This window comes from Ambystoma mexicanum, chromosome 4q, assembly GCF_040938575.1.
Source record: "Ambystoma mexicanum isolate Mex_15411 chromosome 4q, UKY_AmexF1_1, whole genome shotgun sequence".
In the NCBI taxonomy this organism is placed as follows: domain Eukaryota; kingdom Metazoa; phylum Chordata; class Amphibia; order Caudata; family Ambystomatidae; genus Ambystoma; species Ambystoma mexicanum.
In genome coordinates, this window is record NC_090928.1 from 1,070,015,837 (window position 1) to 1,070,038,955 (window position 23,119).

General features: G+C 47.7%; 1 protein-coding gene across 4 annotated transcripts in view; it reads right to left on the reverse strand.

The window, feature by feature from the left end:
• Window positions 1-23,119, reverse strand: part of TP53BP2 (tumor protein p53 binding protein 2) — a 642,763-nt gene that overhangs the window by 345,939 nt on the left and 273,705 nt on the right. For all 4 annotated transcript variants that reach the window (XM_069608638.1, XM_069608637.1, XM_069608636.1 and 1 more), the window contains exon 5: window positions 1,623-1,724. In XM_069608638.1, coding sequence (XP_069464739.1) covers window positions 1,623-1,724 — 102 coding nt within the window. The remainder of the gene's footprint in view (window positions 1-1,622; window positions 1,725-23,119) is intronic.

The window sequence follows — 23,119 nt, forward strand, 5'->3', positions numbered from 1 at the left end:
CACTCTGAGGAGGGGGTATCTTGCCTCTGGAGGTCCAACTGGAGCTCACCAAAGTTATGGTAGGATTTGTGCACTGGAAGATGATGTACTGCAATTTGGTCGGAAGTCCACTGGTATTCGCGGTTTGTAGACCTGGAAGGTGACAACACATCGGGAGATGGCTTGTTCTGCAGCTCGTCTTATGGCTAGTTGGTCCCACCAGCCAAAGGGAAGGAGTGGTCCTCTTCAGGTGGAAAATTGCACAAATATTGGTAGAACACGTCCACTGCCACCGGCCATAACTATAGGGCTGTTACTGTAGCCAAAATGTTACAGGAGCAGAGAGCAGGGGGATTTTAGGTATCTCCTCAGCACTCCACATAAGGTGGGGTGTGCTAATCTCTCAAAAGCTAAAGTACCCCTTGATTTGTGAGTTTCTTAGAACTATGTGCGACAGTTGGCAGATCTAAGTTGTGGGGAAAAGCGAGGTTAGTCCCAGTTATACCCCACAGATTCAGAAAGGACAAGCAACCAATGCGGTACCAGAGAAGGCCCTCTTGAATGGATTCAGTGCCAGGATTGAGACCCAGCAGACCCCGGGAGAAGAGATGCAGAGTATGATTCAAGCCAAAGCAAATGACTGGTGAAATACACTTGAAGGACACTTGCAGAGGTCATTGACCACAGACCTAAGGGACCCGAGGGCATGCATTAAGAATAATTCACCAGCACAGAGCCAAGAGGTAGGTACTCATGGTCCCAATTCCTGAAAAGACAGTTCCGGGAATGCAAAACCACCCAGCAACTACATCTCGTCTTTTGCAGGTCAATTTAAAGGGTCTGCACACCTAGGGAAGTGAACTCCAAACCAGAGACCAAATAAAGAACAACAATCACCCTTCTTTGGAGTGTGACCCACCAGCCAGAAGTGAAAGGAACGATGGACTTTGCTCCAGGTAAACAGAACGACGCAGTCAAACAAGATCCAGAGGCTCAAACGCCAAAGCGAGGCAACCAACCATCTTTCACTTTAAGGAAATTCAAGAGCAGTGTATCTGCAACAGCTAATACTTGAAAATAAATATTATAGTAATATAATAATATTATAAATACCCTAGTCAACAAAGGATTACTACTTTTATACTGCGTGAAAAATCCATGTACTCCCAACTTTCAAAAAAGTAGAGAGCAAACTACTCAAAAATGTTATTTGAAGCCCAGATTTAATGTTCTGACTACACCATTGTCTAAATGCACGGATATGTTTTGGCAAAGGAGCTGCATAAAATCCCATCGGACAAATCAAGTTGTGACCAGACGTAGTACTCCGGCACATTCTAGTGCCATCATGTGATTGGCCAAACGGTGCTTTTTAAAAAAATTGTAAAATTAGAGTTGCATTATCCAGTATGTTGCACAAGGCTTGCTGTAAGCCCTGACTACTTCCATAAACACCCTTACATTAAAAGAAGTCATGTTGTTGCAAGAATTCATACTTTTGACACTTCCATTTTTTGCACATGTGCCTTTTCTGCTTGTAAGATTTTCTGGAAATATCGAGGAAGGAATGATGAACAGGCCAATTTAAGGCTAATGTTGGACTTAAAAAATCAGTACTCGTGCAGGATTCCTTTATGCCCTACCTTAGTGGACAACATCTGTTGTTGAGCCTCAATTTGCTGTTGCTGCCTCGCTGCCATTTCCTGCAATTCGGCTAATGTCATGTCCATTCGAGGGCTATTGACCTGAAGATTAAAAGAAAAGTTAAGAAACATTAGGAAATGAAAAGGCACACCAAAACTTGGAAATAACCGTAGGCTTAGAATGTTTGTAACAGGTCTGCTTCACATCTAAAGTTGTGCCCTTACAACAGTGCTCCAGCTGCAATGTCCACAATTGAGGGCTACAAATACATTTCAAAATTGCCAATCCCTCTCCCCATTGGCCTTGAAGTAATATGTTGGATTGCTTCTTTTGGTTTTATTTTTAAATGCTTTAAAACCAAAGTCATAATCAAGTTAAGGTAGACACAGAGACATTCATACATTTTCAGTGGGATAACTCAGAGTGAAACAGTCTTCAGATCTGTGAATAACCTGCAGTCACAGATTTGAAATCTATCATGGCTGACTAAACTACTAATCCAACTGAAGTTCCAAAATTCAGCAGAATTGACATTTTGGGTGAGAACATCTTTTATAACACTTGGAAACATAAGGTTCAATACAAATACAAACATGTGATCATATATTATTATCCATGCACACGAGTTATGTGATTTGGCGATATATGCAACCAACCATGAGATGTGCTCTGCAGCCAAGGCTCAAACCATCATCCTCAGAGTGCGTCTGTTCTCAAGACGAGGGTGCATGTTTGGGGTAGAATTTTATGAAATGTACAATGAACTGCAATTTCACCCAATCACCTTCAGCTGGACTAATTAAAGTCCCAATTCATATAGCATATCTAACTTCAAACAACTATTTGCTGTTCTACTGTTAACAATAGAGGACCCCAGCTTTGTTTTATTTACTATACGTACAATCGATCAACCGGCACTAAATTCACAATTCCCTGAAATGACTGGTTTAAGTTAATGTAGCACTGAACAATCAGGGAACATTGCTCAGATACGAAACCATGGGGTGGTGTGGTGGTCTCAGTAGTCGTTATAAAGGATAAAGGGTGAAGAATTAGGCGCTGGCCTAAGGGGATCAATGTTAAGAGGATACTTCCAAAACTAATATGGTGAGGAGTACCGAGTAACCAACCTAAAGGTGCAACACCTTTACAATTAAGTCCTTGACCAAATGCTCAAAAGGTAGCAGGCCGGTTTACGCTCAGAAGTAGGTAGGCTTAGAGTGAAGTACAGTTAACATGGGATGTTTAGAACCAGGCCTGTATAAGGGTTCATAGAGACCAACCTAGGTGATGAGCAAGGGCTTTTCACATTCAGTCTTACCAAGCGCTGTCAAGGTAGTGTAAGGAACAAGTTACTTACCTGTAACTGTTGTTCTCCAGCATGGGTCTGGCATGGATTCACATGCTCATGAATATTCCCCGTCGTCAGGCTGGGAATCCTCGGTAAAGAAAAAACCAGTATCAGTTTCGTTTCTGATCTGTCTTTCGTAGTAATAACCAATCACTGGTCTCTGCGTCATACTGACCACAGCCAATGACTGCCCTCTACCTAAGCACCGCCTCTGGCAGCCATCTTCAGATTTGGAAGCACGTGAAGTGGCAGTATGACCAAGTGAAGAGCCGCAGAGGGGTAGGCGGGAGGGTTCGCATGTGAATCCATGCCAGACCCATGCTGGAGAACAACAGTTACAGGTAAGTAACTTGTTCCTTCTCCAGCATGGGGTCTGGCATGGATTCACATGCTCATGAATAAAGAATACATAGCAGTACACACATGCACAACCACGGGAGGTGGCAAAGGCTCAACATTAAGCATCACATCAACTCAACATTAAGCATCTTACCTCCTCACCAGGCTCACCTCAGGCGAACAGGTTGCGCAGCACTGCTTGGCCGACCCTGGACTCCTCCCTGGAATCCCGGTCGATGCAGTAGAATTTCGTGAAGGTGTGCGTCGACCTCCACGTAGCAGCCCTGCATATGTCCAGCAGGGGCACACCAGATAGGAACGCCGTGGTAGCTGCGATCGCTCTGGTGGAATGGGCTCTCGGACGGCCAGGCAGCGGTCGGTTTGCCAACCGGTGACAGTACATGATACAGCCGGAGAGCCATCTGGAGATGGAAGCCTTCGAGAGAGCCTTCCCCTGATTGACAGGTCCAAAGTTCACAAAGAGTTGTGACGTCTTCCGAAAACCTTTCGTGCGGTCCACGTAGAACTTCAGCGCTCTAGCTACATCCAGCGAGTGCAAAGTCCTCTCAGCCGGCGACGAAGGCGACGGGAAGAACACAGGTAACACCAAGGGTTCGTTGAGATGAAAGTCCGACGGTACCTTGGGCATGAAGGAGGGGTGCGTCCTGAGCACTACCCTCGTGTCGTGGAAAGTCAAGTACGGGGCCTTGCAGGAAAGGGCCTGGATCTCTCCCACTCGTCGTGCGGAGGTGATGGCCACGAGAAAAGCTGTTTTCCACGATAGAAACTTCAACGGGGCCGAGTGCAGAGGCTCGAACGGAGGTCCCATGAGTTTGGTCAGCACCACGTTGAGCTCCCACGCCGGGGCCGGAGCCTTCACCGGCGGGAACGATCTGAACAGTCCCTTCATGAACTCTTTCACCAGACGATGAGACCACAAGGGCGTCCGGCCCGTGGTTCTGGTGTATCGGGAGATCGCAGCAAGATGAATCTTGATGGACGCGTGTGCCAGACCAGCTTTGGCCAGCGTCAGCAGGTACGGCAGCACTTGGGGAGCCGTAATCCGTAGAGGGTTAATCTTCTGTGCGTGGCACCAGACAGAAAACCTCTTCCATTTGTGTCCGTAGCATTTAAGAGTCGAGGACGCCCTGGCCTTTGCAAGAACCTCTCTGCAATCGGCCGGTATGTCGTATCCTCCAAACTCTAGCGCTGCAGGAGCCAGGCCTGCAAGTTCAGCGACTTCGGGTCGTGGTGGAGGATGGCGCCTCCTTCCCTGGAGAGTAGATCCGCGTCCGCCGGCAGCTTGATTGGCGGGGACGCCGACAAGTCCAGAAGGTCCGGGAACCATATCTGCCTCGGCCACGCAGGTGCGACGAGGATCATCCTGCACCGTGACCTCTTGAGCTGGTTGACGAGCCGGATTAGCAGAGGCAAGGGAGGGAACGCGTAGAGGAACAGGCCCTCCCAGGGGAACGAGAAAGCATCGCCCATGCTCCTCGTCTGGGGAAACCTGCTGGCGAACCTCCGGCACTTGGTGTTCGTCGCCGTCGCGAACAGGTCGATCTGGGGTGTGCCCCACCGTCGGAAGAGGCGATCCACCAGATCCTGCCGTAGTTCCCACTCGTGGCACGAGCGCAGCTCCCTGCTGAGTGAGTCGGCGATGGTGTTTTTTATCCCTGCCAGATGAAACGGCACCAGAAGAATCCCTTGGGCGACGGCCCAATGCCACAGGTCCTGCGCCTCCTTGGACAGCGCTGGGGACCTGGTTCCGCCCTGTTTCCTGATGTAAAACATGGTGGTGGTGTTGTCGGTGAAGATCCTCACCACCTTGCCCTTGAGGGACGGAAGGAAGGACCTGAGGGCCCAAAACACTGCACGGAGCTCCAGGACGTTGATATGCAGGGACTTCTCCGTCGGGAGCCAGAGTCCCCTTGCGTGCAGATTTTCGGTGTGCGCTCCCCACCCTTCTAGGGAGGCATCCGTGGTCACAGTCACCTGGTGGGCTGGGGTCTGGAAGTCCATGCCCGCCGTCAGATGCGCGCGGGTGCCCCACCACCGTATCGCTCGTCGGAAACTCTCGTCGAGCTTGATCCTTTCCTCGAAGCTGCCCGTCGTCTGGATCCAGCGCGCATCCAGGAACTCTTGCAACGGGCGCATCCGGAGCCTGCACATGGGAATGAGGTAGATGCAGGAAGACATCATCCCGAGGAGGGACTTGATGGACCTCACCTTGGCCGCGTCGGCCACCAACATCCGTTGCACCTTGCCCAGGATGGCCCTGGTCCTCTCCTCCGACGGGGAGGCCAGAAGGGACACTGTGTCGAGCCTCGCTCCCAGAAACAGTGCGACTTGCGCGGGCACCAGGTGGGATTTGGCGTAGTTCACGGAGAATCCCAGGTCCGTGAGGAGTTGGACGGTCCTTGCCGTGTGGACCACGGCGAGCTCCCTCGTCGTGGCGCGGATGAGCCAGTCGTCCAGGTAGGGGTAGACGTGAATCCCCTCGCGGCGCAGCTGCGCCGCCACCGGTGCGAGGCACTTGGTGAAAACCCTGGGTGCCGACCGCAGTCCGAAGGGAAGGGCTTTGAACTGGTAATGACGCCCTTGGACCACGAATCTGAGGAATTTTCGGTGCCCCTTTAGGATGGGAATGTGGAAGTAGGCATCCTCCAAATCCAACGACGATAGGAAGTCTCCTTCCTCCAGCTGACCCAGGACGTGCTGGAGGGTGACCATCCGGAACTTCTGCGCCTTGATGAACTTGTTCAGGCGTCGCAGGTCCAGGATGGGGCGCCATCCTCCCGTCTTCTTCTTCACGAGGAAGTAACGCGAGTAGACTCCGGAGCCCCGAAGCCTCTTTGGGACGAGTTCGATGGCGCCCTTTCTGAGCATCGCCTTTACCTCCAGGAGAAGTTGAGGGACGTGAAGTTCTTTCCTGGCCACGGGGGGGACGCGCGGGCACCTTCTTTGAAACTCGAGCGCGTGGCCCCGGGCCAGGGCGTCCAGCACCCAACGGTCGGTGGAGATGGACTCCCACACGCTGACGAAGCCCGCCAGCCGGCCTCCCACCGGGGTGCTTCGGTGGGGGCCCGACCCCACGGCCGGTTCAATCCTGCTTGGACGCGGCCTTGCCGCCTTGGCCTCCTTGGCGCCGACGGCGGGGTCCGCCAGACTTGCCTCGTCCTCTGTAGGCCTCTTGCGACGACGAGCGGGCCGCTTGACGGTAGGAAGCGAAACCGCCGCCGGAACCTTTGGAGGCGCCCTTGCCTCCGCCGCTCCGAAAGGGCGTCCGCCGTTGCTGCAGTACTCCAAGGGCCCGGGCCGTCTCAGTATCCGCCTTGATGGCCTGAAGGGAATCGTCCACTGTCTTCCCAAACAGGTTGTTCCCGTCGAAGGGCATGTCCAGGACCCTGGTCTGGACGTCCTGCCGAAAGTCCGTAGCCTTGAGCCATCCGCGGCGTCGAAGGCAAACGCTGTTGCCCATCTGGCGGAACCCAGTGTCGGCGATGTCCGTCGCCACGGTGATGGCGTGGTCCGAGGCCACCTCACCTTCCTGCAGGATCTCCAGGGCCTCCGCCCTCTTGTCGTCCGGCAGAAAATCCAGCAGGGGAGCTATCTTGTACCAGAGTTCCCTGTCGTAGCGGGCCACGATAGCCAAGGCGTTGGCCGCTTTAATCGTCGTCGCCGCCGACGAGATGACTCTGCGTCCCATGGCATCCAATTTCTTTCCCTCGCCATCCGGCGGGGAAGTCGACGTGGAGGCCGCACCCCCCCCGCTTTCTTCCTGGCTGCCGCGGAGACGACGGAGTCCGGGGTAGGCTGCGCCCGGAGGCATAGGGGGGGCCGAGTCCGGGACCCGGTACTTTTTCTCGTACCGGTCTCTTTTCGCTGGCGTCGTGGAAGGGTTCTTGAGGAGGGAAAGGCCCTCATCCCAAATGTCGTCCAACAGAGGCACTGCGAGGACCGTCTTCCTCTTGGTCTCGCGCCGTTGGTAAAGGAAGCCTTCCTTTTTCTTCTCCTCAGGGCAGAGTTGGAAAAGCTCGGATGCCCTGGCGATCATTGAGTGGAACGATCCAATCTCGTCGGGCGGAGAAGCCCTGGTGGGAGGCGACGACGGAAAATCCTCGTCGTATGCCTCGTCGTCCGTACCCGTCGCTGCCGTGTCAGTCCCCGTATCATCCCCTCGGGTGGACGGGGAGGAGGGCTGGACGGGGCGCGACGGTTGAAAAGGAGGCGGTGGATGAATCCTTCTTTTCTTGGTAGGGGGAACACCAGAAGGTCCCGGTTCTGGATCCCCCGACGGGAGAGGTTCCTCCGTCGGTAACGGTAGTCTCGTCCTTATCTCGGAGCATAAGGACTGTATAGCCAACAAAATGGCCGCTGAGTTGTCTTGCGGCGCTGGCAGAGGGGAATCCGACGGGCGAGCAGGGGCCCCGTCGGTATCCTCGACGATGTCGTCGTCGTCACCTGCGTCGGGGCCCATTCCGACGGGCTGGTCTTGTTCCACGCCTAGGCCGTGGCTTAAGACCTCGATCAGTTCCTCTTCTGAGGTTGAGGCCGAATCTACGACGACGCCCTGCCCCCCCTTCTTCCCCACGGAGGGTTTCACGGGGGTCCTATCGATGGGCACGAAAGAAGACTCCCTCCGAGGAGGCAGGGAGATTCTGGGCCCCGAGGCCGCCACCACTGGTGCAGCCTCCACAGGCTGGGCCAGGGCCGCCGCGACCGTTTCGATAGAGGGCTTGGTCGAATGGATCAAGGCCTTCACCACCTTAGGTGCGCTCACCGCCTTATCCTTGAGGGAGGGGGCACTGCCACGCTCCTCCTCTGCCTTAGAGCTCGACCGGGGTCTCTCCAGGAGCTTCGCCGGGTGCTCGGCCTTCCTCTTACCCGACCCAGAGCGTTGGCTCGTGGTTGATGGTGCCGGGGAGGGTGCGCCCTGCCTGGCGCCCGTAGAGCCCGACCGTTCGGCGCTCCCGGTGCCAGCGGACTCGCGGTGCTTGGCCTTATGTTGGGCCCCCGTCGCCGGGGCGCCCTCAAAGGTCTTAGAAGACCGCTCAGATTTCTTCCTCTTCTCGCCAGACGGGCTCTTACCCTCCAGCCAGCTGGCGAGACGTTGATGGCGGTCCTTCATGGTCCGTTCCGACATGTTGCCGCAAAACGCACAGTCCTTCTCCACGTGCGTCTTGTCCCCATGAAGGCAGTAAAGGCAGAAAGAGTGTTCGTCCTCCTTGAAGACGTTCTGCAGCTGGCATCCAGGGCAGGCCCTGAACAGCTTTCCGGGCGTCGAGCTTCCCTTCTCCTGGGCCATCTCCGAGACCGGGCCTGAGAAGCTTCTGGAGTCCTCCGAAGTGTAGCTCGACGAAATCTTCACCCTTGAGGGGCACAGATGAATCCGACACGGGTCCCCGTTGATCGGATGTAGGATCGGTGGAGCTTGAGGCTCTTTTGACCGAAAGAATCGAAGTTTTTGTGAAAAAGCGCGAAAAAATAGCACTAACGCTCGAGAGCAATAGCACGAGGATCCCAACACATGAACGTGCGGTAAAAATCTGAAGATGGCTGCCAGAGGCGGTGCTTAGGTAGAGGGCAGTCATTGGCTGTGGTCAGTATGACGCAGAGACCAGTGATTGGTTATTACTACGAAAGACAGATCAGAAACGAAACTGATACTGGTTTTTTCTTTACCGAGGATTCCCAGCCTGACGACGGGGAATATTCATGAGCATGTGAATCCATGCCAGACCCCATGCTGGAGAAGTGGAGCAGCAAATAAGAGCTAAGAGATCAGGGAGTTGGTAGGTAGATAGATAGATATGTAGGTACAGTTAACAACACGTAGACCCAACAGAATCCAACCTCAAGACACTCCTTGCAAAAGCTCTCCGCCCCTACCTGGTGATCACCAACAGCTCCCTAACTCAAGGCACCTTCCCATCAACCCCAAAAACAAGACAAATCCTCCCTCTACTGAAGAAACCTAGGTAACCATCACCACATCACCCATCTTCCCTTCCATGTAAGATCATTGAGAAAGTGGTAGCCGCACAACTGCTGCAACACATCAACACCAACAATCTCCACCACACCTACCTATCAAGATTCAGAGCCAGAGGCAGCAGCCATACAGGTAGTCGACGACGTCCTCAACATCCTTGACAATGGCCACCCCTGCCTCCTGGTTCTACTCGACCTCTCAGCCGCTTTCAACACAGTAACCACCAGGCACTTACGGACACCCTACATCAGGCCATGGGGATAAGCAACCTTGTCCTACTATGGTTCAAGTCCTACCTTGCCAAGCGCATGCACTTTGTTCAGATGGACTCCTCTAGATCGGCAATTTTACCGGTCACCTGTGGAGTCCTGCAGGGTTCCATACTCTCCAGTGACATTCAATATATACATGGAGCTGCTGGGGGGAGTTCTAGTCACATACAACATCCACCAATACGACGACGACACACAGCTATACCTCCAGATTGACTCCATCAAGGACATCCATAGACTCAAAACCTGCCCCTCACTAATCCAATCGTGTATGTCCAGTGCATACTTGAAGCTCAACCCCTCCAAGTACAAATTCCTACTCCTCACCAACACCACCGATCATACAGCCCTGGCTATTAACCATGAACCTTGAGGGCTTCACACTCGAGCTCACCTCCTGCACCAAGTCCCTCGGGTTCCACATCAACCAACACCTCTCCTTCAAGATACACATAGCAAAGAAAACTCAGACAGCTTGATATCAGCTCCCACTCCTTCGAAAAGTCAAACCCTTCCTCCATCCGGACAGCTTCAGATCCACCGTTCAAGCACTGGTAATATCCCACCTGGATGGGGGCAATGCACTCCTCAAAGGCCTCCCGTCATCCTACCTTCTGCCCCTGAGAAGTGTCCTACACGCAGCCGCACACCAAGTCAAGGGTCTACGCAGATATGACCAAATCACCCCTGCCCTCATAGACCTTCACTGGCTCCCATTGCACGCACGAATCACCTTCAAGTCTTCCAGAATCATCTAGAAGGCAGTCGCCCTCAAGTCACCCAGCTACCTCACGAGGAAACTCTGCATCTCCAGCGGACAGCGCACAACCAGAACCCAGGACGCATGCAGAATTGAAATCTGCCACTGCAAAAAGAAAAAGACCAGAAAACAAGCCTTCTATGCCCCAAGAATATGGAACCTCCTACCCCGTCCGAATCAGACTCTCCCCCACGCTCCTATAATTGATATGATATGGCATTTATAACGCGCCTATACACAAGTGATTCAAGGCGTGATGAGGCAAGGGAGGGGAAAGAAAGGGGTGACAGACAATCCTACTAGGCTAGGTGACAGATTGTGCAAGGGGAGGGGGAAGGGGAAAGGTGCAGGGGGAAAGGGGAGGGGGCAATTCAGTATATAATATAGCAGTAAAAATAAATAAAGACAATAAATAAAAGTGCAGCCAGCTGGCGGCAAGTGGAAGGGTAAAAGCAGACATAAGGGGTAAAGTGCTAGTAGGAGCTCTAGGGATACAGAAAAAGTGCCTGAGTGCAAGGTTTGCCATGGGGCAGTGCAGTTGTGCAACTGGCGGGGAGGGGACCTAGGCCCGAGATCAGAAGGTAGCCAAGTAACCAGTACAGTTTCAGATTCAGCCAGAAGATTAGCAGGGGAAAGGAGGCGAGAAAGCAGAAGCAAGTTTCAGAGAGGCAGGGAGGCTGTTCCAGAGGGAGGGCCCAGCAGAAGAAAGATCTACCACAAACTCACTGCTTGGAGAAGCGACTGACCCTGAGGGAGTTGGAGGCGGATGAGTGAAGAGCTCAAGAGGGAAGATATTTAGGAAGAGAGCGGGAATTATTGGGGTCCCAGGCCCCAGGTCGTCTTGTGAACAATGCTGAGGGTTTTGAACTTAATCCTCACTGCCACTGGGAGCCAGAGCAGAGATTTCAGTCCGGGAGAGATGCGATTCCTGGGCTTGAGGCCAAGGACAAGTCTTGCAGTCCGGTTTTGGATGAGTTGCAGAGGGCGGAGAGTAGAGGCAGGCAGATTTAGAAAGAGATTGTTTCAGTAGTCCAGCCTAGAGAGAACCAGAGCTCTGGAGACACTGAGCTTCTGGGGGGGAAGGACAGGAAAGGAAGAATACCTCTGAAGAAGTGCAGCTGGTAGTGTGACTTCCTAGAGACGTCAGAGATGTGAGGAGAGCAGTGTGGAGTCGAAGATGACCCTGAGGTTTTTAGCCTCACAGGTGGGAGCAGGAAGAGGGCCAAGAGAGGCCGGCCAGAGACTGACTGTTTTGTGGTAGCGAGTTGAACAGCCAGGCTTATCTCAAGAGGGAATGTGAGCAGTACAAGAGGTTACACAGAGGTCTTACAATCACAGTGATTCAAGTAGACACTTGCACTCAAAGTTTCTTGGTAAAACACTTATTAATTTATTACACAATCATTTAGAAAACATTCACTTGAAGGAGGCAACTTATTATACACAAACACACTTCAATAGCAAACCAATAAGTTTCTGAACAAATTAGGCTCCCATGAAATAGGAGCAGAATGGCATTTCAGTTACTTTCAATAGGCGTAAAAAGGCACAAGTTAGCAGAATAGATCACAAATACCTTCTTAGGCAGTGAAAATAGTTTGAGTTCACTAGAGGACTTGATTCAGTTAGGCCTCGGCCAAAGTCAATGGACTAGTGTCTTGGTTAGGAAAGAGCAGTTCTTGAAGTAAACGGTAAAGTCTTTGCAAAACGTCTCAGAAGTAGTTTGTACGAAAAAGAATCATTTGTTGGGTCACAAGCCGATTTGGCCTGGAAGTTGGGAAAGTTCCACGAACTTTCACCGCGAGAGAAGCGTTCTCTCAATCGGGTTAGTACAGTACCTTAGTGTGAAGCAAAAGATGCAGCTGAAGACGTTAGTTCCTGCAGATCTCGCTGTTCCTGAGCCTCGGTCATGGGGACAAGAGGGAGGACGTCAGGGGACTTTTGCACTGCATGGGTTCGTCAGAAAACACTGACAAAATGGAGTCACTTCAGTTCGATTAGATGTTTATCAAGCACACAAGCTGGTGACCTTCCCCCTAGTTAATCCTAACCAGCTCCAAGAATGGTATCCAGGTGGCTTACGAGTTGATTGGTCCCACCAATGCAAAGGAAGAAGTCTTCCTTGAAGGGGCTTCTCGGTCGAAAGGATCTTTGGTGATTCGGACCTGCAGCAGGGCTTCCAATGGTCCAGGAGTTGCAGCAGCCGTCCTCTTCCAGCTCGTCTTCGGTTATTTCGTTCCAGTGGTTGACTCTGCTTTGCAGTCCAAGAGACTCGCCTTTTAAACCGTTTTCTCCCATTCATTCCAGCCTAGCTGCTACTCACCCAGCAGGGTGGCTGTCCTTGCCGGACAGTCAGCCAGCCAATCTCGCCAGAGTGCATTTGGGTCTCCTAGGAGACTAAGCACAGGGAGTTTCGGGCACCTCACTCACTTCCTGCCCACCCCAGACACTCAGACGCCAGAGGCGGTCTTGAGTCCAGAAGCCTCGCCAAAGGCATGGAAAGAAAGGGACCAAACCTAGTTTGGCGCGCAGAGACAAACACTAGAAGGACCTTTGCAAAAAGAAATGATGAAAAAAGAAGACCGGAACCCATTTAAACATGTATCGCGTGATTTTTAGCTACTGGTGTTCGCAGTCGGGGAAAATCATGGTAGTTCGTCGTAAAACCACTGCCACCAGCAATTCGATAGAAATGGGTAGCATTTGACTGCTACAAGTTTCTAGATTTAGGGGATACTAGGTAACCCCTCCAACACTCTATAGGAAGATACAAACACTTGAAATTGTCACCTCTAAATGATTGCGCAGCCCTGAGCAAATGGTAAATGTCCTATTCAAATTGAGTGTGTAACTGGACAACAGATACGGTGAAACAAAGAGTCCAAAATAAGTAGATTCTTCAGTCAAAATACGCTGTTGAAACAGATTTTATGAAATGATGCAAAAACAAGACTGCCGACACGTGTTTCGACCCAGAACAACGGGTCCTTTTCAAGGCAAGACTGTGGTGTTAGTATGATTCATATGCATTCAAATACCTCAATATATTATGTAATCATGCCATAAAGATAAGAACATTTGAAATTTAAACAAAATTAACCAGCCGAGGAAGAAGAGGAGGCCAGGGTTAAAGAAGAGAAATGCAAACAAGAAAGAAAAAAGCCCATATGTACATTACATCATGTCAAAGAGCAAAGCAACCATTTCAATGTGAAACATATTCCAAGTAAATAAGGAGTAAATAAAAAACATTTGATTTATTACCATATATTGTCGAACCAAAAATCGCGGTCGAAGTGCCAATATATGAATGTCCATATGATGAAAACAAAATAATATGTAAAAAAGAGAAAAATGTATGTGCTAATTAGTTGTGCTAACGGATGTAGACATTCTCTAGGGCACATATAAACTGCAAGCGCTTGCCTTATTTAATACAAGGACTACCATTACCACAATTCCATGCACTAAATTTAACCACATGACGGAGTCATGTGACACATTTTTAGGTTCTTTTCTCTAAACACATGGAAGGAATGAACTGCACAACACTGATTTTGTGAAGCGTTTGGACTTTGGCCACAGTGGGGAACCAGCCCCTGAACTCACAGGTATGGGCTTGACAGTACCTTCAGAGTATCTCACTGTTAGAACGATTTTCACAAATATTCATGTTATTTGACCCATCTGCGGAATTGGGTTTTGATGCATTGTCTTTCCTTGGCAGTTGCAACGTTTGAACAAACTCCCATGTTCTGGGAATGTACCACACTGTATCAGTAACAGAGACTGCTTCAGGTATTGCTGTCCATTATTTTTACGCATTTGGATTTTTTTGACAACACATTCAAGTCATAAGTCGATCTCTTGTCAAGGCAACTCATGCCTTGGGCTTCTTTGTTTATGTATTTTTCAGTTATTTGCCGCTTATTTTCTTGAGGAGAATCAACTACTTTAGAATTGGCCCATATATCTGCCCCCCCAGGAGGGCTTTGGGTTTTCCAACGCAGTTTGAATAACATACGGTAAAACATTTATTCATTGTAACATTTATATCACACACGGGTGACAATGTAACAATACATTTTACCACCATGAGGCGCATGAGGGATGAGCATTTTGATCCTTGGCACAATAGTTTGTTACCTTTGCACTATGCGTGTACATGGGATTAACTAATTGTAAAAATGTACCAGTTGTTTATTCATTTAGGATTCCGGCTTATGGCTTTTTTTTTTTTTTCTCTTTTTTACATATTATTTTGTTTTCATCATATGGACATTCATATATTGGCACTTCGACCGCGATTTTTGGTTCGACAATATATGGTAATAAATCAAATGTTTTTTATTTACTCCTTATTTACTTGGAATATGTTTCACATTGAAATGGTTGCTTTGCTCTTTGACATGATGTAATGTACATATGGGCTTTTTTCTTTCTTGTTTGCATTTCTCTTCTTTAACCCTGGCCTCCTCTTCTTCCTCGGCTGGTTAATTTTGTGTAAATTTCAAATGTTCTTATCTTTATGGCATGATTACATAATATATTGCTGTATTTGCATGCATGTGAATCATACTAACACCACAGTCTTGCCTTGAAAAGGACCCGTTGTTCTGGGTCGAAACACGTGTCGGCAGTCTTGTTTTTGCATCATTTCATAAAATCTGTTTCAACAGCGTATTTTGACTGAAGAATCTACTTGCTTTGGACTCTTTGTTTCACCGTATCTGTTGTCCAGTTACACACTCAATTTGAATAGGACATTTACCATTTGCTCAGGGCTGCGCAATCATTTAGAGGTGACAATTTCAAGTGTTTGTATCTATTAGCAGTTTATGAGGTGACTGCTGGTCCCTCTTTCGTGCAGCAACCCAATCTTATTTGGTTTGTAAGGGTCTCATTGACTTTAGTTTGTCTTCTCAAATTTAGTTCTAACCCAGTGCCTCACCACACCGGCACACCTCAATTTTGTTTTTCAATTTACCGTGCCTTGGAGGCCTGCCGGGTTATCATAGCTTTTGTATTTGTACTTTTTCTACACGTCGCATTCTCCTATTTTGGGGTTAACCATGGCAGAATATATTGCTAATCGTGAAAGGGACAGAGTAGCACTCTTCGCCCCTAAAGGTAGCATGAGCAATGCCTTTTCCAATTATGGCAAAGCTACAGAAACGCTCTCTAATAAATTTGTCCGATTGGAACGACTGTCCAAACGAGAAATAAATAAATATTGGGAGAAGGTATCACTCGATAATTATATTGAGCACAACATGATTCCTAGAGGTCTGCGTATTCTTATCTTTCCGGACTTCACTCATAATGATGACCAAGATCTAGCCCAGGAATGGGAAGAAAATCTTACGCTCAGTTCAGAGAAAATGCTCAAGTTATTGATTATCCATGCTGAACGTGAACACACACGTGTCACTACACAAATTGATGCATTACAAAAAGAAATAGCTGAAATGGCCAATCCTAACACAGTTAAAGATAAAAATTATGATAAAATACATGCTTTACTCAAGGACTATCAGGATGATGTGAAAATCCGGAAATTTCGCAAATTTTATCGTGACGAAAGGGATTATAACAATGATCGAGTCTATACCTTTCAGGCGAAATTTGATCAGGATAACATCAAATCTGTAATTGCAACTCCCACCACCACACCGGTCTCATCTGAGATAGAATCCGAGGAAGATCAACCCAGTGCTACCGATAAAGGGGAGGAAAGTTTTACTCCTGCTCTTACGCACCAACGGAGAGGCTTTCTAGCTGAAATCAAACGATACAAAAAAGGCAACATCCCTAGCCAAACTGCTCTATCAAATAAAACAGTTCGCTTCACTGTCCCTTTAGGGCGACCTACTATAACTCCCGCCACATCTTCCGAGGAGGAAGAGGAGCAAGGGCCAGACAAAGGGAGAAACGCAAACAAGAGGCACACTCGTTCCAGCTCCAAAAACTTGCCAACCAAATTGATTCTCCGCACTTAGTTTGTAACTTATCAAGTAAGGTCTTGTCCTCCGCTGAACTGTCCCTTCTGCATAAAGGTCTTTCTTTTGTACCGAGTTGTCATTCTGATCTTATTGATTTCCAAATTGATTTATTCAAATTTATTCGCAAGCTTAGACTTAAAAAGTATTTCCATCAACAAGTTGCAATCTACAGGCCACATATTGCCTCTCCATCACTGAGTAGCTTAACCATTTCCGATATAGAAGACACACAACTTCTTATGTCACTTAACGTTGATACTGCTAGCACCTCCAATGGCTTACAACAGGAATTAGGCATTCACCAACATAATTTTGAAATGATGGAGCACAAACCCAGATCCAAATTTGTACCAGCTATTACTGATGCTACTGTTATAGACACCTTTTATCAGGCAGTCATTCAAGATATACACAAACAAATAGATCGTTCCCAGTTTCAGTCAACCAAGAGCAATCTCACTCTTTCCGAAAAAACTGCTCTCAAAAATCTTGCTGAGGATACGAGCATTGTCATTAAAGAAGCCGATAAAGGTGGTAATATTGTCATTTTAAATACTGCAGATATTACTATGGTTAATGAACATCTGAGTACTCCTGGATGTTATCAATTGTTACCTGGCAACCCTACCAAAGAGACGGTATCTGAATTGAAAGTTTTGTTATATGACTGGCACTTACGTGGGACATTGACAGATGAGGAAAAGGCTTTCCTTTACAGACCTAATCCGGTCATTCCTACAATGTATTTTCTGCCCAAAATTCATAAGGCATACACAACATTACCCCAGGTACGACCTATTATGAGTGGCTTAGGATGGGCCACTGAGGGACTTTCCCAGTACATTGATTCTGTAATCAAGGATATGGTACCAGCATTACCAGCTTACCTACGAGATTCCACTCAAACACTGGAGATTTTACATCAGTTAAAATGGTGCCCCAATTATCTTCTAGCCACGTTTGATGTTAAAGCATTGTACACATCGATACAACATTGATTAGCTCTTCAAACCATTGATTACACTTTTCGCAACCACTCAGCATCACACAGTCAACATGTTTACATGATCAAAGATTTCTTGCTTTTCACGTTAGCACATAACCAGTTTTTGTTTAACAATCAATAATATTTACAGACGAAAGGAGTAGCCATGGGTGCGAAATATGCCCCTTCTTTGGCCAACTTATTCATGGGTTTTTTTGAGGACAAACACATATACACAGACCACCCATATAAACAGAATCTCATAGTATGGAGACGCTACATAGATGACGTCCTGGTCATTTGGAATGGGACGTCTTCGTCCTTTGTTGGTTTTTCTGAATATCTTAATCGTAATAATTTTGGCATAGAATTTTCTGGACATGTGAGCTCTCAGTCTATGGAATTCCTTGATCTTCAGATAAACATTGTGAATGGTGAACTACAAACTCAAACCTTTCGGAAACCCACCGCAGTTAATGCTATGTTGCATGCCTCCAGCTGCCATAAAAAATCTGTAATTTCTAACATCCCATTTGGAGAATTTTATCGTGCGAGACGTAATTGCAGTACTGACATGGCTTTTCAACATGAGTGTTGCATGATTAGGCGGAGGTTCTATGAACCTGGATATAGTAGTCAATGCATTAAGCAAGGGTTTAATCGTATCAACACATTCACTCAGGATCAGACGTTGGTTACGAATACAGAATCTACCAGACCAAGTCTGGAGTATGTACAGTTCATAACGAAATATTCAGAAGACCATTGTATGCTTTATCGCCTGTTAAGCAAACATTGGCATTTGTTGAGACTTGACCCAGAGCTTCTGCCTTATGTCTCGGCTACACCCAAACTCATCTTTACTCGTAATAAAACATTGCGCAACAAACTCTGCCCTTCGTTTTTACAACCAAAGCATACTCATGCACAGCCTCTGACTTGGCTTCCACCCAAACCTGTTGGTTTTTTTCAAATGTGGTCTATGCAATTTTTGCCAATATGCTCTTAATCAAAATACATTTAGTTGCCACCATGGTTTGTCAATTCACATTTCTGATTTTATTAATTGTAAATCGAAATTTGTGGTGTATGCTATTTTATGCGTATGCCGCAAAGTATATGTTGGTTCTACTATAAGAGAACTGCGAGTTCGCATTCGAGAACATTTTGCACACCTGAAGAGTCAAGATCCGAAGCTGCCTCTTGCACTTCATTGGCAACAGAATCATCAAATGGATTCAGTAAAAGATCTTAAGTTCATTGGGCTCATTCAAGCGCATTCCCACCCAAGAGGCGGGGACCGTCAATTACTTTTACGCCAGCTTGAGGCACGCACCATCGCCAAACTTCGTTGTACCAGTCTTGGTCTCAACACGGACACGGAACTAAATGTATTTTTGTAATGCTTTACATAAATGCTGGTGCACATTTCCTATACTTGCAGTAACTGCATCTTCATTATTCCCTGTTTGTTTTTATGTATTCACTTTTAGTCAAATTTAAACAACCCAGATCGTCAAGAATCGCTGCCAGTTTCTAATTGCTCATCCGTCCACTGCTGTCATTGAATATTCCTGAGATTTTTGATTTTTTCAAATTCTTTTTTTTTTTTTAATTTCAATTAAAATATTTTTATTATTTCTATTTGCATGCACACTGCCATTACAGCTTATTATGCATTAGACTTTTATTTAATATTTATTAGTTGTGCTAACGGATGTAGACATTCTCTAGGGCACATATAAAATGCAAGCGCTTGCCTTATTTAATACAAGGACTACCATTACCACAATTCCATGTACTAAATTTAACCACGTGACTGAGTCATGTGACACATTTTTAGGTTCTTTTCTCTAAACACATGGAAGGAATGAACTGCACAACTCTGATTTTGTGAAGCGTTTGGACTTTGGCCACAGTGGGGAACCAGCCCCTGAACTCACAGGTATGGGCTTGACAGTACCTTCAGAGTATCTCACTGTTAGAACGATTTTCACAAATATTCATGTTATATGACCCATCTGCGGAATTGGGTTTTGATGCATTGTCTTTCCTTGGCAGTTGCAACGTTTGAACAAACTCCCATGTTCTGGGAATGTACCACACTGTATCAGTAACAGAGACTGCTTCAGGTATTGCTGTCCATTTATTTTTACGCATTTGGATTTTATTGACAACACATTCAAGTCATAAGTCGATCTCTTGTCAAGGCAACTCATGCCTTGGGCTTCTTTGTTTATGTATTTTTCAGTTATTTGCCGCTTATTTTCTTGAGGAGAATCAACTACTTTAGAATTGGCCCATATATCTGCCCCCCCAGGAGGGCTTTGGGTTTTCCAACGCAGTTTGAATAACATACGGTAAAACATTTATTCATTCTAACATTTATATCACACACGGGTGACAATGTAACAATACATTTTACCACCATGAGGCGCATGAGGGATGAGCATTTTGATCCTTGGCACAATAGTTTGTTACCTTTGCACTATGCGTGTACATGGGATTAACTAATTGTAAAAATGTACCAGTTGTTTATTCATTTAGGATTCCGGCTTATGGTTTTTTTTTTTCTTTTCTCTCTCTTTTTTACATATTTTGTTTTCATCATATGGACATTCACATATTGGCACTTCGACCGCGATTTTTGGTTCGACAATATATGGTAATAAATCAAATGTTTTTTATTTACTCCTTATTTACTTGGAATATGTTTCACATTGAAATGGTTGCTTTGCTCTTTGACATGATGTAATGTACATATGGGCTTTTTTCTTTCTTGTTTGCATTTCTCTTCTTTAACCCTGGCCTCCTCTTCTTCCTCTGCTGGTTAATTTTGTTTAAATTTCAAATGTTCTTATCTTTATGGCATGATTACATACTATATTGCTGTATTTGAATGCATATGAATCATACTAACACCACAGTCTTGCCTTGAAAAGGACCCGTTGTTCTGGGTCGAAACACGTGTCGGCAGTCTTGTTTTTGCATCATTTCATAAAATCTGTTTCAACAGCGTATTTTGACTGAAGAATCTACTTGCTTTGGACTCTTTGTTTCACCGTATCTGTTGTCCAGTTACACACTCTATTTGAATAGGACATTTACCATTTGCTCAGGGCTGCGCAATCATTTAGAGGTGACAATTTCAAGTGTTTGTATCTATTAGCAGTTTATGAGGTGACTGCTGGTCCCTCTTTCGTGCAGCAACCCAATCTTATTTGGTTTGTAAGGGTCTCATTGACTTTAGTTTGTCTTCTCAAATTTAGTTCTAACCCAGCGCCTCACCACACCGGCACACCTCAATTTTGTTTCTCTATAGGAAGATGGTGTGCGCTGGGTCTAGGAATTTAAAAAGACTTTACTAGTCAATTTAACCTTACATTCTCTGGGAAACAGCCGTTTATCCCAGAGAAGGTATTTAAAGCTTTGAGAAATCTAAAAAGACATCCCTGTGTCACTGCACTGAAGGTGCTGCGTAATACACATGAAAAGATGCCTATGGAGTTATCTTAAAATTCCATAATCAAAGATCACAAAGAGTGGGAAAAAAAGGCGCACATTATGTCCAAGTTAAAAAATCAAGTCCTCAAAATCCAGCAAAGTTGCTGGGTGTCTCTAAGGTGAAGAGAATTAGCACATTTTTGAGAATTCTCCTTAACAGGTGTGCCGATGAAGAGAATCTTGGTCTTACTGGCATTGAGATAGAGATCATTGGCAGTGCACCACTCCTGGATGTGGATAGACAGTCAAGAAATGAGAGAAGGAGAAGAAGTGGCAGAAGGGAGCCTGAAAAGGAGTTGCATGTAATCCGCATAGCACTGAAAGTTCTGATAGGTTATTTATAACGTGCTTAATACCCAGCGGTTTCTAAGAGCGGACCCGGGGATCGAACCAGTGGTGCTCCGTGTCGACTTGCTTCCAAGACGGGCACGTTGCACCTGAGCGGCAACGCGGTGGGCAACAATTGCCAGGTATTGGTTGAACAACCAGGTAGAGCGGTTAGACCCCTGGTCGACACCAGAGGTAGCGATAGAGATAGAGATAGAGGAGAGCAAGGACCCAAGTTGGACCTGGGAGGGTCGATCAGTGAGGAAGGAGGTCTGCCAAGTCAGTGCCTGATCGGTGATACCCAGGTTATCACGGAGATGGTTGAGCAGGATGGCGTGGTTGACTGTGTCAAAGGCAGAAGAGAGATCAAGTAAGATGAGGACACAAGGGGTGTTGGAATCAAGGTTGGAGAGCAGGTCTTCACGGATGTTCACGAGAGCAGTTTCCGTGCTTCTGGCAGCTCTGAAGCCAGACTGATGGTCATGGAGACAACCAACAGATTCAGTGTGAAGATTAAGCTGGGAGATGGCCAGCTGTTCCAGGAGTTTGCCCAGGAAGGGAGTGATGGAGATTGGACGATAGTTAGCCTATCAAAACGGGTCGGCAGAGGGTTTCTTGAGAGGGTGCACAAGGGAGAGCTTCAGGTGGGAGGGGAGGACTTCAGGTGGGAGGGCGGAGGAGTGGTTGCAGAAATCAGTCAGAGCAGGAGCCATGGTGTCAATATGGTCCTTAATGGTTTTGGAGGAACAGGGGTGAACCTGTTTTGACGAGACTTTCATAGATCGGACTGGTCTAGAAACCTCGTCTGAGGAGAACAGGGGAAAGGCAGAGAAGGAGGGAGGAGAGGTGGCCGAAGAGGGGCCAGAGGAAGAGCAGGGAGTAGAGGGAGGAGGTGGAGAGGAGGAGAGAGAGGACAGTATGTCCTGGGTTTTGGAGATGAAATGAGAAGCCAAGGCCACGCAGAGGGCCTGGGAGGGGACAGGAGAGACTGCAGCAGGATTGGTCAGCTCCTTGCATATTTTAAAGAGTTCGGCTGAGTTGTTAGATGCTGCAGAGATGCGGCTTAGATGTGGGTTCTCTTCTTGGTGCGGACAGAGAGCCGGTATTGCCTTTGGAGCAGGCGGAAGGCCAGTTTGTCAGATGATGTACCGGAAGTGGGCCATTTCCGCTCAGCCACCCTGCACTTGCGTTTAAGGGTGACGAGGTCTGAGTCGTACCAAGAGTTGCACTTGGCTTTGGGTTTCAAGCGGATCCTCATGACAGGGGCAAGAACACCGAGATTATCAGATATAGCAGAGTGGAGCATGGAAAGGCTGTGTCAGGGTGCGAGTCATCCATGGCGGGAGGTGAGACAGTGGTGGTGAAAGCCTCAACTGAAACACGTTTCATGGGTTGGATAACTGAGAAGGTAGGTGGCAGTGCTGCAGTTTGCTTGGCCTGAGGGGTAGAAAGGGTGATATGGGAGGAAAGGAGAAGGTTATCACTCCAGGAGAGAGGAGTATTAAGAGGGCTAGAAAGGGGAAGGTCTGAAGAGATCAGAACATCCAGAGTGTGCCCTGCAGAGTGAGTCGGGCCAGGGCGGGGAAAAGGGAGCGGGAGAGTGTGTTGCAGAGATTACGAAGAAGTCCAGTGGAAGGACAGGAAGCATCAAGGTGGATGTTGAAGTCTCCAAGAAGGAGGAGTTGAGTGGTTGAGACCAGGCGGAAAGAGGAGAGGTCCACCCACTCAGAGAGGAAGGAGGAGATGTGACCAGGTGGCCGATGGATGGTAAGGCAATGGTCAGGAGAGAGAGCCTGCAGACGAGGCATTCAAACGAGGAGTAGGCCTGCGTATGAATGACAGAGGCAGGAATCCACTCAGGGAAGATCAGGGCTACACCCCCTCCAGAACGGTTGGATCTGGGCGCGCAGAGGATCTTGTAACCATCAGGGAGAAGAGTGTCAAAGCCTGCGACAGAGCTG